The sequence below is a fragment of the Cervus elaphus genome, chromosome 22 (genome assembly GCF_910594005.1).
Source record: "Cervus elaphus chromosome 22, mCerEla1.1, whole genome shotgun sequence".
In the NCBI taxonomy this organism is placed as follows: Eukaryota; Metazoa; Chordata; class Mammalia; order Artiodactyla; family Cervidae; genus Cervus; species Cervus elaphus.
The window spans coordinates 775,133-789,105 of NC_057836.1; the positions used below are offsets into that span (position 1 = coordinate 775,133).

Consider the following 13,973-nt stretch of genomic DNA (forward strand, 5'->3'; position numbering starts at 1 on the left):
TCCATCTATCTGTCCCTCCCATCCATCCACCCACCTCTCCATCCAGCCAGCCTCCATCCATCCATTTCCACCTTCCATCCATTCATCCATCCACCCATCTATCCATCCACCCATCAATCCATCCATCCATCTATGGTTATTTAAGCTGCTTAAGTACAAACACATTTAAACAACCCTGCATTTTTACTTCCCTTCCCTCATGATTATCATATCTGACATCATACTTGACATCTTTTGTGTATCCCTTATTTACTGGGCTTCCCAGTTGGCGCAAGTGGTGAAGAACTCACCTGCCAATGCAGGAGACATAGAGACATGGGTTCAGTCCCTGGGTCAGGAAGATCCCCTGGAGAAGGGTATGGCAACCCACTCCAGTGTTCTTGCCTGGAGACTCCCAAGGCAGAGAAGCCCAGTGGGCTACCATGCATAGGGTCACAAAGAGTCGGATACAACTGTGCAACTGACACTGTCACTTAACTACTTGTTACGGGCACATATGATTTCACTACTTTTGCCTTTTAACCTTATTACTAGCTTTATACAAGGCTGTTTTTGCAAGCTTTACTATATATTTTTATCTTTCCTACGAGTGTTCTTTCATGACTTTCACACTTTCATTTGTGGCCTTTTCTTTTTTGCTAAAGTCCCTTTAACGTTTCTTGTAAGGCTGGTTTGGTGATGCTGAATTCTTTTAGCTTTTGCTTGTCTGTAAAGCTTTTGATCTCTCCATCAAATCTGAATGAGAGCCTTGCTGGGTTGTGTTCCTGGGCGTTAGTTTTTTCCCTTTCATCCCTTTAAATATATCCTGCCACTCCTTTCTGGCCCGCAGATTCTGAGAAATCAGCGGACTGTCTTACAGGAGTGCCCTTGTACCCAGTGTGCTGCCTTTAATACTCCGCCTCTAACTTTTCCCAGGTTAACGACAGTGTGTCTTGCTATGTTCCTCTTTGGGTGGATCCTGTTTGGGACTCCCTGTGCTTCCTGGACCTGGATGTCTGTTTTCTTTTCCAAGTTAGGAAGTTTTCAGCTGTTACGCCTTCACTTGTGTTCTCTGCCCCTTTCTCTCTCTCCTCTCTCTGGGACCCCTATCACGTGAATGTCTACACACTTGACGTCATCCCAGTGGTCTCTTAATCTATCCTCATTTCTTTTTATTCTTTTCTCTTTCTTCTGTTCCACCTCAGTGATTTCTACCACTGTCTCCCAAGCTTGCTGTTTCATTCCTCCATATCATCTAATCCAATGCTGATTCCTTCTAGGGCATATTCCATCTCAGTTACTTCAGTCTCCATCTGTTTGGTTCTTTACGTTTTCTAACTCTGTTGAAAACTTCTCACTTCTCGCTGCATCCATGCACTCTTCTCCCAAGTTGCTTGATCTCTGCAATCATCATTACCTTGAAATCTCTTGGGCAGGAGGCTTCTCTCCACGTCGCTCGGTTCTTCTTCTGGAGTTTTACCTGTTCCTGTATTTGGAACGCATCCCTCTGTCACCTTGCTAACACTATGTATTTCTGGCTGCACTGGGTCTTTGCTGCTGCATGCAGGCTTTCTCTATGTGGTGAGTGGGGGCTCCTCTCCATTGCGGCCCGAGGGCTTCTCTTTGCAGTGGCCTCCCTTGTTAAGGAGCACAGGCCCCGGGGCATGCAGGCTCAGCAGTTGTGGCTCACAGGCCTAATTACTCCTTGGCAAGTGGGATCTTCCCAGAGCAGAGACTGAACCTGTGTCTCCTGCATTGGCAGGCAAATTCTTAACCACTGGAGCACCAGGGAAGCCCTCCTCTGCCCAGCTTGCTGTTTTTATTTCTGAGTATCTGGGGGGGGTGGTTACGTTTCCTAGCCTTGGAAAAGTGGCCTTTTGTAGATGTCCTGTGCACCCAGCAGCACAGTCCCCGCTGAGCACCAGAGCCACATGCCTCACAGCTACAGGCGCCCTCTGTGTGGGCTGTGTGGGTCCTCCGGTCATGGTGGGCTGACTGCTGTTGAGTGGTGGGTGCGGCTGCCCCTGGTCTGGTTGCTCCCAGGCCCTGCCTTGTGTGGAGGCTGCTGGCCACTGGTGGCTGGGTCTAGGTCTTGAAGGGCTTAAAGCAGCCTGCCTACTGATGGGGTGGGCAGATGCAGACGGTGGCAGTTCCAAAAGAGCCAGGCCATCAGGACAGGCAGTCTGGGTCACTGCTTTGATGGTGGGAAACAGATGTTTGTTTTAGGGATGCTCCTGAACAGGAACAATGTATTAACATTCAAAGTGAAAAAGCTGACCAGGGGATTAAATATGTGTGCTCCTGCTCTATTTTACTTCTTCAGTTAAGTCAACTTGTGATGAGAAAGCTGCTTGCAGCACCACTGAAGACAGCTGGAAGCTCTAGAAAGCTCCTGTAACTGGAGCCCTGCCCTGGGGACCCACCACTTGCGGACCATGTGACTTCTTGCTCCTGTGTTCAGCTTCCATCCCTAGAGCCACCCAACCTGACCACTGTTCACAGACCTAGTGACTGTTACTGCTTATTTATTACTCCTAACTGCTCAGAGCCAGAAACTGTACATTTAATCCTCATTAACTGGGACTTCCCAATGGTCTAGCGGTTAAGAATCCACGTTTCAATCCAAGGGACATGGGTTTGATCCCTGCCCTGAGAACTAAGATCTCACATGCTGTGGGGCAACTAACCCCGCATGCCACTGCTGAGCCCACGTGCTGCAACTATTGAGGCCAGCGCACCCCAGGGCCCATGTTCCGCAGCAAGAGAAGCCACTGCAATGTCAGCCCTCAGACATCCTGTGAGCCCTGCTCACAGCAACGAGAGAAAAGCCCACGTAGAGCAACCAAGCACTGGTGCACCAAGACAAAGACCCAGCTCGGTGGAAAGAAAGATCCTTACGATCACAGGCAGGGCGGGGGCGGGACTATCGCTTCACAGAGAGAGCAGGTCAGAGAGACTGAGAGACTGGGCAGGGACGACGCGGCTCCCCGTGCATGCTGGGAGTGGACGCGGCTCCCTGTGCATGCTGGGAGTCAACAGTGCTCCAACCCAAGGCCGACAACACACAACAGTCCAACAGGTCTTCCTTTAGCCCACAGCTGAGCTGAAGTCCGCATCTTATCTTCAGTTATTCCCAGGTAGGGTGTAAGCAGAAATTCAGGGCTTCCCATTACAGAAAAGTAGCACCCATCATCCCAGGGACTTGGGGCAGCAGCTGAGGCCACATACCCACAGGACGAAGTCATGAAAACCCTCCAGTCTATAGGTCATGATTTTTGGCACCAAACTTGAAAAAGCAAAATCTGCTTTTTAGAGCTTCTGGGGTTTGTTACTGCAGATGAGAAAAGGTAGACAAAAAGCACTTTCTCCAGACGATGCCCTAGTTAAAGTCTGGGTGGTCCCCAACCGCCAGCCACACGTAGATGGCAGGTTACAGGTTTTTTTTTCTTAATTTCACTTTTAAAAGGTGTCACATCTTCAAAAGGGCTTCAAGCAGCCAAGTGACCCTCAAGCTGCCCTTGATAAGTGACACTTGGGTGCTGTGGACAGCTCACAGAGGCTACGCCAGCCACGTCTCACTGACCCCTTCCTGAGGGGTGCCCATGTGGGACACGGGCTGTCTCTGAGGGTGAGCGGCTGTGCTGCTGGGAACATGACAGGCGGCAGGAGCTGAGGGTGAGGGTCAAGCCCCGTCCTGCCCTGAGAGTCACCCCGAGACGAGCTGCGGTCACAGGCTCCCCGCCTGGTCCTCACAGCGTGCCCCGAGCACAGTGATGTAAGAGGCTGGGCCACAGCTACACCCCTTTAACTGGACGTCTGCATCCCTTCAACAACAGCAACCGTGTGTGTCCCTCTCATCGCGAGCCCGAGATCAGGGCTTGCTTTTTCATTTCTGCTCATGGTACCTTTTCTGCGTGGTCACGACGACTGTGGTTTTGGTGGAAGCTAACACCTGGGAACTTTTAGACTTCTTCCACGAAAAGGGTTCACGGATGGCTATCAGTGACTCCTCCTCACTTACAACATTTACTTCAAGGTATCGCCCAATTATGAAATTGGAGAAGCAAAGCAGAAGGAGCTCCCTGCAGCGGCCAGAATTCCTGGAAAAACAAGACACAATTCAGTGTGTGTTATAAGTTAAGCCAGGCAGATCTAATACAACCTCCCTTTTCACTCAGGGAAAGTCACAGAGGTAGCAAACCAGTCACCGTTAGCCTTTTAATAATTCTTTTACAGGAAAAAAGGGATGTTTTACAATAAGCAATGTAACATTTTCCCAAGATAAAATCAGTTCAGTCGCTCAGTCATGTCTGACTCTGCGACCCCATGAACTGCAGCATGCCATGCCTTCCTGTCCATCGCCAACTCCCGGAGTCCACCCAAACCCATGTCCACTGAGTCGGTGATGCCATCCAACCATCTCATCCTCAGCCGTCCCCTTCTCCTCCTGCCCTCAATCTTTCCCAACATCAGGGTCTTTTCAAATGAGTCAGCTCTTCACATCACGTGGCCAAAGTATTGGAGTTTCAGCTTCAACATCGGTCCTTCCAATGAACACCCAGGACTGATCTCCTTCAGGATGGACTGGTTGGATCTCCTTGCAGTCCAAGGGACTCTCAAGAGTCTTCTCCAACACCACAGCTCAAAAGCATCAATTCTTCTGCACTCAGCTTTCTTTATAGTCCAACTCTCACATCCATACATGACCACTGGAAAAACCATAGCATTGACCAGACGGACATTTGTTGACAAAATAATGTTTCGGCCTTTCAATATCCTGTCTAGGCTGGTCATAACTTTCCTTCCAAGGACTAAGCATCTTTTAATTTCACGGCTGCAATCACCACCTGCAGTGACTTTGGAGCCCAGAAAAATAAAGTCAGCCACTGTTTCCACTGTTCCCCCATCTACTTGCCATGAAGTGATGGGACCGGATGCCATGATCTTCATTTTCTGAATGTTGAGCTTTAAGCCAACTTTTTCACCCTCCTCTTTCACTTTCACCAAGAGGCTCTTTAGTTCTTCTTCACTTTCTGCCATAAGGGTGGTGTCATCTGTATATCTGAGGTTACTGATATTTCTCCCGGCAATCTTGATTCCAGCTTGTGCTTCTTCCAGCCCAGTGTTTCTCATGATGTACTCTGCATATAAGTTAAATAAGCGGACTGACAATATACAGCCTTGACGTACTCCTTTTCCTATTTGGAACCAGTCTGTTGTTCCATGTCCAATTCTAACTGTTGCTTCCTGACCTGCATACAGGTTTCTCAAGAGGCAGGTCAGGTAGGTGTTCTGGTATTCCCATCTCTTTTAAGAATTTTCCACAGTTTATTGTGATACACACAGTCAAAGGCTTTGGCATAGTCAATAAAGCAGAACTAGATGTTTTTCTGGAACTCTCTTGCTTTTTTGATGATCCATTGGAGGTTGGCAATTTGATCTCTGGTTCCTCTGTCTTTTCAAAATCCAGCTTGAACATCTGGAAGTTCACAATTCATGTATTGCTGAAGCCTGGCTTGGAGAATTTTGAGCATTACTTTGCTAGCATGTGAGTCTAGTGCAATTATGTGATAGTTTGAGCATTCTTTGGCATTGCCTTTCTTTGGGATTGGAATGAAAACTGACTTTTTCCAGTCCTGTGGCCACTGATGAGTTTTCCAAATTTGCTGGCATATTGAGGGCAGCACTTTCACAGCATCATCTTTCAGGATTTGAAATAGCTCAACTGGAATTCCATCACCTCCACTAGCTTTGTTTGTAGTGATTCTTCCTAAGGCCCACTTGACTTCACATTCTAGGATGTCTGGCTCTAGGTGAGTGATCACACCATCGAGATTATCTGGGTCATGAAGATCATTTTTGTACAGTTCTTCTGTGTATTCTTGCCACCTCTTCTTAATATCTTCTGCTTCTGTTAGGTCCCTACCATCTCTGTCCTTTATTGAGCCCATCTTTGCATGAAATGTTCTCTTGGTATCTCTAATTTTCTTGAAGAGATCTCTAGTCTTTCTCATTTGATTGTTTTCCTCTATTTCTTTGCATTGATCTCTGAGGAAGGCTTTCTTATCTCTCCTTGCTATTCTTTGGAACTCTGCATTCAAATGGGAATATCTTTCCTTTTCTCCTTTGCTTTTCGGTTCCCTTCTTTTCACAGCTATTTTCAAGGCCTCTTCAGACAGCCATTTTGCTTTTTTGCATTTCTTTTTCTTGGGGATGGTCTTGATTCCTGTCTCCTGTACAATGTCATGAACCTCCGCCCATAGTTCATTAGGCACTTTGTCTATCAGATCTAGTCCCTTAAATCTATTTCTCACTTCCACTGTATAGTCAGTAGGGATTTGATTTAGGTCATACCTGAATGGTCTAGTGGTTTTCTCCACTTTCTTCAATTTCAGTCTGTATTTGGCAATAAGGAGTTCATGATCTGAGCCACAGTCAGCTCCTGGTCTTGTTTTTGCTGACTGTATAGAGCTTCTCCATCTTTGGCTGCAAAGAATATAATCAATCTGATTTTGGTGTCGACCATCTGGTGATGCCCATGTGTAGAGTCTTCTCTTGTGTTGTTGGAAGAGGGTGTTTGCATTCTCTTGGCAAAACTCTTATTAGCCTTTGCCCTGCTTCATTCTGTATCCAAGGCTAAATTTGCCTGTTACTCCAGGTGTTTCTTGACTTCCTACTTTTGCATTCCAGTCCCCTATGATGAAAAGGACATCTTTTTTGGGTGTTAGTTCCAGAAGGTCTTATAGGTCTTCATAGAACTGTTCAACTTCAGCTTCTTCAGCATTACTGGTCGGGGCATAGACTTGGATTACCGTGATGTTGAATGGTTTGCCTTGGAAATGAACAGAGATCATTCTGTCATTTTTGAGATTGCATCCAAGTACTGCATTTCGGACTCTTTTGTTGACTATGATGGCTACTCCATTTCTTCTAAGGGATTCCTGCCCACAGTAGTAGATATAACCCATTCCAGTCCATCTTAGCTTGCTGATTCCTAGAATGTCAATGTTCACTCATGTTCACTCTTGGAGTGCGATGGCTGCGACGGCACAGAAGTGCGGCCGAGAGGAGCTACCCCACGTCCAGGGTAAGAGAAACCCAAGTAAGACAGTAGGTGCTGAGAGAGGGCATCAGAGGGCAGAGAGACTGAAACCACAGTCACAGAAAACTAGCCAATCTGATCAAACAGATCATAGCCTTGTCTAATTCAGTGAAACTAAGCCATGCAGTGTGGGGCCACCCAAGACGGAGGGGTCATGGTGGACAGGTCTGACGGAATGTGATCTACTGGAGAAGGGAATGATGGCAAACCACTTCAGTATTCTTGCCTTGAGAACCCCATGAACAGTATAAGATAAAATCACAAACCTAAAATAGTATTGTCTGTGATTCTCAGACTTAAGAATAGGAAACATACACTCAGTGTCCCCAAGTCTGATCAGAGCCGTGCTACACAAGACGCCGTCTCCCTTTGCCTGCGGCCCGCCTCCCTCTGCTGCTCGAGGCTGGGCCACATCACAGAGCTACACAGGCACCAGCACTGACTGCTCACGCGAGGACTGCCCTCTGTGTGCAGGGTCACCCTTGGCCTGAAGCGAGGCACTGATCTAATCAGAGCCACCCTTGGACCAACGTAGAACCAGCAGGTGCAGATGAGATGAGACAGGGAAGAAGGGCTGCACCCAAGCTCCGAGCTGACAGGTTACTGGGAGTCAGAGCCCAGGGCTCCGGACACAGGGACGGAGGCAGAAGAGGGGAAGGGCCCGCAAGGGCTCAGGAGCCGCCGTCTGGTCAGCTTGCGCGGGGGGCAGGGGTGGGGCAGGAAGGGCTCAGGGCACGCTGAAGGCAGGCTCGAGGAGCAGCAGCAGGAGGCTGGGGCACTGGCTCCCAGGACTGAGGGGGCTCATGTCCTCTGCCAGGCTAAGCCCCTTGGCGGGCACCCCTACTCGCCCCCTGGACTGGACCACTTTTCTCCAGTGCTTTTCCTTGTGATTCTGTCCCACCAAAATAACCACCGATCCTTTTCACAACATCCAACCCAGAAGGACCACACGTGAAACAGAACAAGACACATGTGCACACGTCCCTAAGGTCAACTCCTTCCACACCCTCCAGCCACGTACTTTGCATCACATGTGATCACGATCCGAGTTTCTCCCCCTGGAGGGATGAGCCCATCAGGTTCGGACTCTGTCACCTGCTTCTGTGATGTGTTCTTCTCCTTTAGTCCATTTTCTCCTTTACAGGCACAATCACCTGGGAGATGAAATTTAAATCCAAAATTAGACCAAAGGTGAGCTGTTCTGACAGCGGTGGTGTTGATGGAAGGGTCTAGCACACACACTGACCAGCAGGCAAAGGTGCACAGGCAGCCTCTCCCCAGTTTGGAATCGTTCAGAGGAAGTGGCTTGTCTGAAGCACACTGGGCGCGTCTCCAGTCGTCAGCCCCGAGTTACCGGAGTAGGGTCCAGAGCCAGCACCAGCAGTGTAGCCACCGCCCCCACCAGCCCAGACCCGGGAGCAGCTGCACCAGCCCCTGGCCCGAAGGTGCTGGTGCGGCTGACCCGACGGCATCAGTGAGACGGCTACCTGAAGAGACTTCTCTGCTGTTCACTGAACTGCTCTCCAGGGGCTGCCCGGCTGTGCTTCCCCCGCAGCTGTCTAGCGAGTTAATATTTCCATCTGCAAAATCCTTCTCCTTCTGAGGAACACAAACAGGAGACACTTCAGGGCACAGTGGGGTCTTATCCAGCATTTGAAATCGGAACTGTTGAGCTTTATCCCAGCCACCCAGCTTGCAGCTGACTAAGTTTTGAGGAACGTCTCCTTTATTCCTGGAAAGGGAAAATTAGCTGTGAACAGAGACAGGATTTTTAAAGTAAAACACTATTACCATAAAACAGAATTCAATCTAACAAGAGAATGACAATTGAAAATACTTCTAATCGAGTGTAAGTGAAAAGGCTACTTCAGGGCGGAAAATCTAGAAAGACAGACATAAAACGAAAAACAAACAGGCAAAGTAAAGTTCACTCTACAGAAACTCTTCGATCACAGCTTAAAACCCAACTGTGTAATTCTATTCAAGTGGCAAACTTACTCTATGCAGATCACCATATTTTTGCTTTCTCCTTCTTTCAGAGTTCCAAAATCTGTCATCCTTGTGACTTCAATGTCACCTTTGTTTTTGAGCAAAAGGGCTCCACAGGCCTCTTCAGCAGTCCCCGTGGTGGGAGAGAAGTCCCTGGAGAAAGCACCACAGGACGCTGTCAGGTCAGCGGGCAGGGGTGTGTGGAGGCCCCGCCCCGCCGGGTGGCACCAACAGCAGGGGACAGGGCATGGAGCCAAGCCCCAGAGGAGACGTGGAAGGACACCCTGAGGACTTCTGGGCAGGACAGGAGGTCACCCTCATGAAGAAACCACAAGCCTGCTGACTCCAGAGGAGAGGGGGACCAGCAGTGATACTGAGGGTCTGAGAGCAGGCTGCCTCCATCAGAGCGGCCCAGGGACCCAAGCCCGCTGCACCCAGAGGGAAGGGCGTTCAATGCTCCTCCTCAGACCCTCCCCTCGGCTGGAGGGAGGCACTTGGCTTGTTAGGGACCCATTTCATTGGGGAGAAGAGTCTGGCTTCAGAGTATCTGAAACTAAAGGAGGATTTTAATCTTTAGAAAATGGGCAGACGCCGCCCTCCCGTGGGAGGGACCGTTCGCCCCTCTGTGCTGACAGGGCTGTGAGCTGCAGGTGCTGCGTCCACCACTCACTCGCAGCTCCTTCCCATCCCTGACCCACCCCATGCCACTCACAAATGGGCTCCTTCACACCCGCTCCTGTCCACACACCAGCAACATCCTCGACCTCAGCCTGCCCACCCCCTCAGACCCACTTCAGTCACACACCCCATCCCGTCTTCCTCGCCTTGGTCACATAGCCAGCCCTGCCGAGCCTCCCCCAGCCCAGCGTGCTGTGGCAGTGGCCATCTGTCCTACAGTCCGCCCACCACCCAGGGGCTGAGAACTGGCTAAAGGGCTCAACCCACCCAGAGCCTGGGGGGCGGGCCTGGACAGCACCACAGGCTGGGCCTGGAGGAGCACGGGCCCTGCTGCGCACACAGCACTGCTGCTGGCCTTTGGACCCTCGAGTGGGCGGAGGACAGTGGGTCTGAGGGCGGGGCGGCACCCTCGACTTGGGGCTAAAGCCGGAAGGCGGGACCAGCTCAGGAGGAGGCAGGGTCAGGGCAGTGGCACAGGCCACAGTGCTCGGGGAGCACCTGCTGGGCCGCGGGCTCCCTGCGAGGACAGCCGCTCCAGCCGCAGGGGGACATGCCTGTCATCACGCGCCCGGGACCAGGTCCCCGCCCTGGATGGAGCAGAGGCCACTGCAGCCGGGGCCCAAAAGAGGCTCACCTGAAGCTTGCCACCCACAGCCAGGGAGCCCCTGCCCATGCCCCCACCCACTCCATTCAGCAGACGTGAGTCCTCTGGAGACAGAGGGCTGCAGGGCAGGGCAAGGGAAGTGAGCAGAGAGGCAGACAGGTGGAGCAGTAGGGATCCAGAGTCCTGCTGATGGACACACTGGCCCTGAGGGTGTGCTGGCAGCTCTTTCTCCCGGATGGTCATCTGGGCCAGTCCCGGCCACCCGCCCACGGTCCGCCCATGCCCACAGCCAATAGGAACCCAGTTAACGGCGGCATAAAGAGGACGGTCACGGAATCATGCGTCTCAACGACCTGGGGTCTCCTGAGAGCGGCACGAGGTTCTGAGCAACCATGACACCCATGTGGGCAGGGCCCCGGCTTCTGCTCCAGGCAGCTGGCGGCCAGCACGATCACGTGGCAGGGTGGTCCTCACACCCCTGGGCCCATCAGACAGGCTGAAGCCAGAACTCCTCAGCCTCTCTGCTGGTAGGGGCGAGGGCAATGTGTCTCACACACTTCACTGCTCCGCAGATGGGCCAAGTCATTCTCCAAAAGGGGAGCAAGCCCCGTGGGGCAGGAGCACGTGCCCACAGGTGGTCTGGACGCGGCAGGGCTGCCCGCATGTCCCCTGCTCTGCCCACACCTTATCTGCAGCACACCTTCCTGGCCAGGCCGGTAGCCCACTTCTCCTGAGACAGGCTCCCCGACTTGAGGCTCACAGACCCTCCTCCCACATGTGACCTGCTCCTGTGGGACCACAGGACAAATAGGACTGCTTAGGAAACCGTGTATGAGTGCCCTAACTGAGCACTGGGGAGAAAGAGCAGAGGCAGGCAGGACGCAGGGCAGGACTGCTGCTCACACCCGAGCTCGGGAATGCCTGGAGTGCTCACAAACACGCGTCAGAGGTGGAAGGTCACTGGGACACAGAGAGAAGAATACGGATACAGCAAATTCAGTAACTCTAAAAATTTGCCATGTGTAACATGTTCTGCAAAACACCAGTGTGTGAAAGAGTACAACTCACAAAACCCATGAAAACATGAAGATCATCAACATGAGATCAGGCTCAAGGGGCCATTTTTCACTCAGCCTTCAGTCAAACACAAAGACCCCTCAGCACCCAGGAGGTCTCCCTCCAACCCCGCTGGCTCAGGGGATCTTGTTTTGTTGAACCAACCCTCAGACGCACCCTGGGCCCGCTCCCGCCTGCTCACCACCTCTGCACTGGAGTCATGCACAGTGCCCTCCACACATAGCAGGACTGGCTGCTCTCCACCACCACTGCGCTGACCACATCGTGCCTGCGGGGCATGTAGCCTTCCGGAAGTTTCAGGGAGTCCAAGGTGAAGAAGATGCAATCATCGATCACCCCATTCCTCCCACAAAGGCTGGACACGCAGACCTGCAAGCAGAACACTGAGGCTGGCAGCACGTGCACAGTGAGGCGGAGACCAGCGCCCGGAGGGTGGGGCTGCTGTGGCCAGCAAGGCGCGGGCCTGGTCGCCGGTGAGAAGCAACGCCCTAGACGGCGCAGGCCAGGCAGAAGCCTGGAGCCGAGGCTTCGGGAGCAGCCCAGGGCAGGTTCCACCTCCACTCGCGAGCGCGATTCCCTCCTCTGCTCCAGCCCCGACTCCCCAGACCACAGCTCTGCGAGGAGCACAGGCAGAGCCCACACCCGCTCTCTGTGTCCCACCATCAGACACTTTACACTGAGTACCCCCGTGACCTAGAATTTAAGTACGCCTGCATGCAGGCCGGCCTCCGGCCATCTTGGTAAGAAGTCAGGGTCTTCTCTGACTCTCACTTAACCTGACCTCCCGCTGCACCCAGGACCCACGGATACTCGAGGCCTGGTACCTACCCGGTCCACACGCTTGTACCTCAGCGGCTTCACTGAGATGGCCTCGCTGCTCCATGTGCCTGGCCGGATCCAGTACTCAGCCTCCACCCAGTCTCCCTTGCAGGGCTGGAAACCTCCAAGGCAGGGAAACCAGACAAGTTACTTGGTGACATTGAAACATTAAAGTGTACAAGAAAAAAAAAAGTGTACAAGAGACTCTGAAGTTACCTTTCAGAGCATGGTTGTTACATATGTATGTAATATATAAGGTATATATTATGTATGTTAATTATATACAACTATATATACTGTATGTGATCATATGTAATACACAATTATATGCTATATAATACACAGGCATATATATTATGTTATACATATATAGCAATTATACACATATGCATATATAGCACACATCTAACACGTGACCAAGCACCGTGGTTGACAACCGCACTGAGGTGAGCTTCAGGAGGCGTGGGTGTTCATGGCGCTCCTCTGCCGGCTCCAGCAGACACTGGGAGCGCGCGCCCACCCTCCTCGTCAGGGACACGTGGGTGCGTGGCGACGCAGGGAGGTGCACTCGCGCCCGAGGCCTGGGCAGCTGCGACCGCCCCAGCTCAGGCAGGGGAGCCCTGGGAGCCCCCTCAGCATGCCTAGGAACTGGCGGGGCAGGCAGAGACGGGAACCACAGAAGCAGGGACGTGAGGCAGCCGCTGAACTGCCGTGGTTCGTGGTGGGGCTATACCTGCTGATAACCTTTTGGTTCTTTTGTAATAAACATTTTTATTGAGCTGAGAAGACAACAGTGCCTAATAAAATACTGAGCTGTTTCTCAAGAAAGCTGATGATAAGCAGAGAGCAGCCCAAACACCTACAGACACTGCTTCTCAGCACAGGGGCCACCCAGCATGGCACGGCAGCACAAACCCACGGGAGACACAGCTCCTGGGCGCCAGCTTCCAGGTTGGTGAGTTTTTTAGGAGGATGCTGCCCAGAAGCACAAGTTAACACACCACTGAGAAATCTTTACTTGTTGGTTTGTAAGCCATGCCTTAATTTATCAAATAATTGATAATTTTGCTAATTTTTAATTCTGTATCTTCCAACATACACGAGAAGTGAAGCAACAGCTATTACTGTTAGCTGTATAAAAGTTATTTTAAAGAGAAAAACAGTGAGACAAGTAAAAAACTAGCTCATTTTTTCCCCCATCAGAATCATGGAGTCAAAGTAAAGATTTTTGGAAGACTGTTCTATTGAAGGAGATATATCTGACGTTATTGTGAAAGCGACTGTAATTCAGTTTAAAAACCCAACACTGGAGAAAAGATTATTTGCTTTTACCATGATAACACACATAAGTGCAAGTTTTGATGGAACTGTAACAGAAACAAGGTCCCTGTGCACCAAGACACCCGTGGGGCAACAAGTACAGGAACTACCATGTGCCCGCAGGCCCAGGGCTTCCCCCACGCTGTGCCGGGCGGTGAGTGGACGGACAGGCTGCAGCCATGGAGACTGACGGAGGCACGGAGGCAACTCAGCCTCAGAGCCCCGTGGCAAAGCCAGTGTTAAAACAAACAGATCGTGGGGCCTGGTGGCCTGGTCCTCTTCGCAGCCTGAATTTTACAAATGGTTGAACCTCTGAAAAAGTGCTTTGTAAATCAACCCTTCAGTGGTGCTCCTTCCCCTTTTTTCAGGTGAGGGCTCTAAATTTTGGTTACACTTTGTTCAAAA

General features: G+C 51.3%; 1 protein-coding gene across 2 annotated transcripts in view; it reads right to left on the reverse strand.

The window, feature by feature from the left end:
• Positions 1 to 13,973, reverse strand: part of MOV10L1 (Mov10 like RISC complex RNA helicase 1) — a 66,294-nt gene that overhangs the window by 42,093 nt on the left and 10,228 nt on the right. For both annotated transcript variants that reach the window (XM_043882421.1, XM_043882422.1), the window contains exons 4-9: positions 12,258 to 12,370; positions 11,611 to 11,798; positions 9,080 to 9,223; positions 8,569 to 8,813; positions 8,103 to 8,235; positions 3,885 to 4,079 (exon numbers count right to left, since the gene is read on the reverse strand). In XM_043882421.1, coding sequence (XP_043738356.1) covers positions 3,885 to 4,079; positions 8,103 to 8,235; positions 8,569 to 8,813; positions 9,080 to 9,223; positions 11,611 to 11,798; positions 12,258 to 12,370 — 1,018 coding nt within the window. The remainder of the gene's footprint in view (positions 1 to 3,884; positions 4,080 to 8,102; positions 8,236 to 8,568; positions 8,814 to 9,079; positions 9,224 to 11,610; positions 11,799 to 12,257; positions 12,371 to 13,973) is intronic.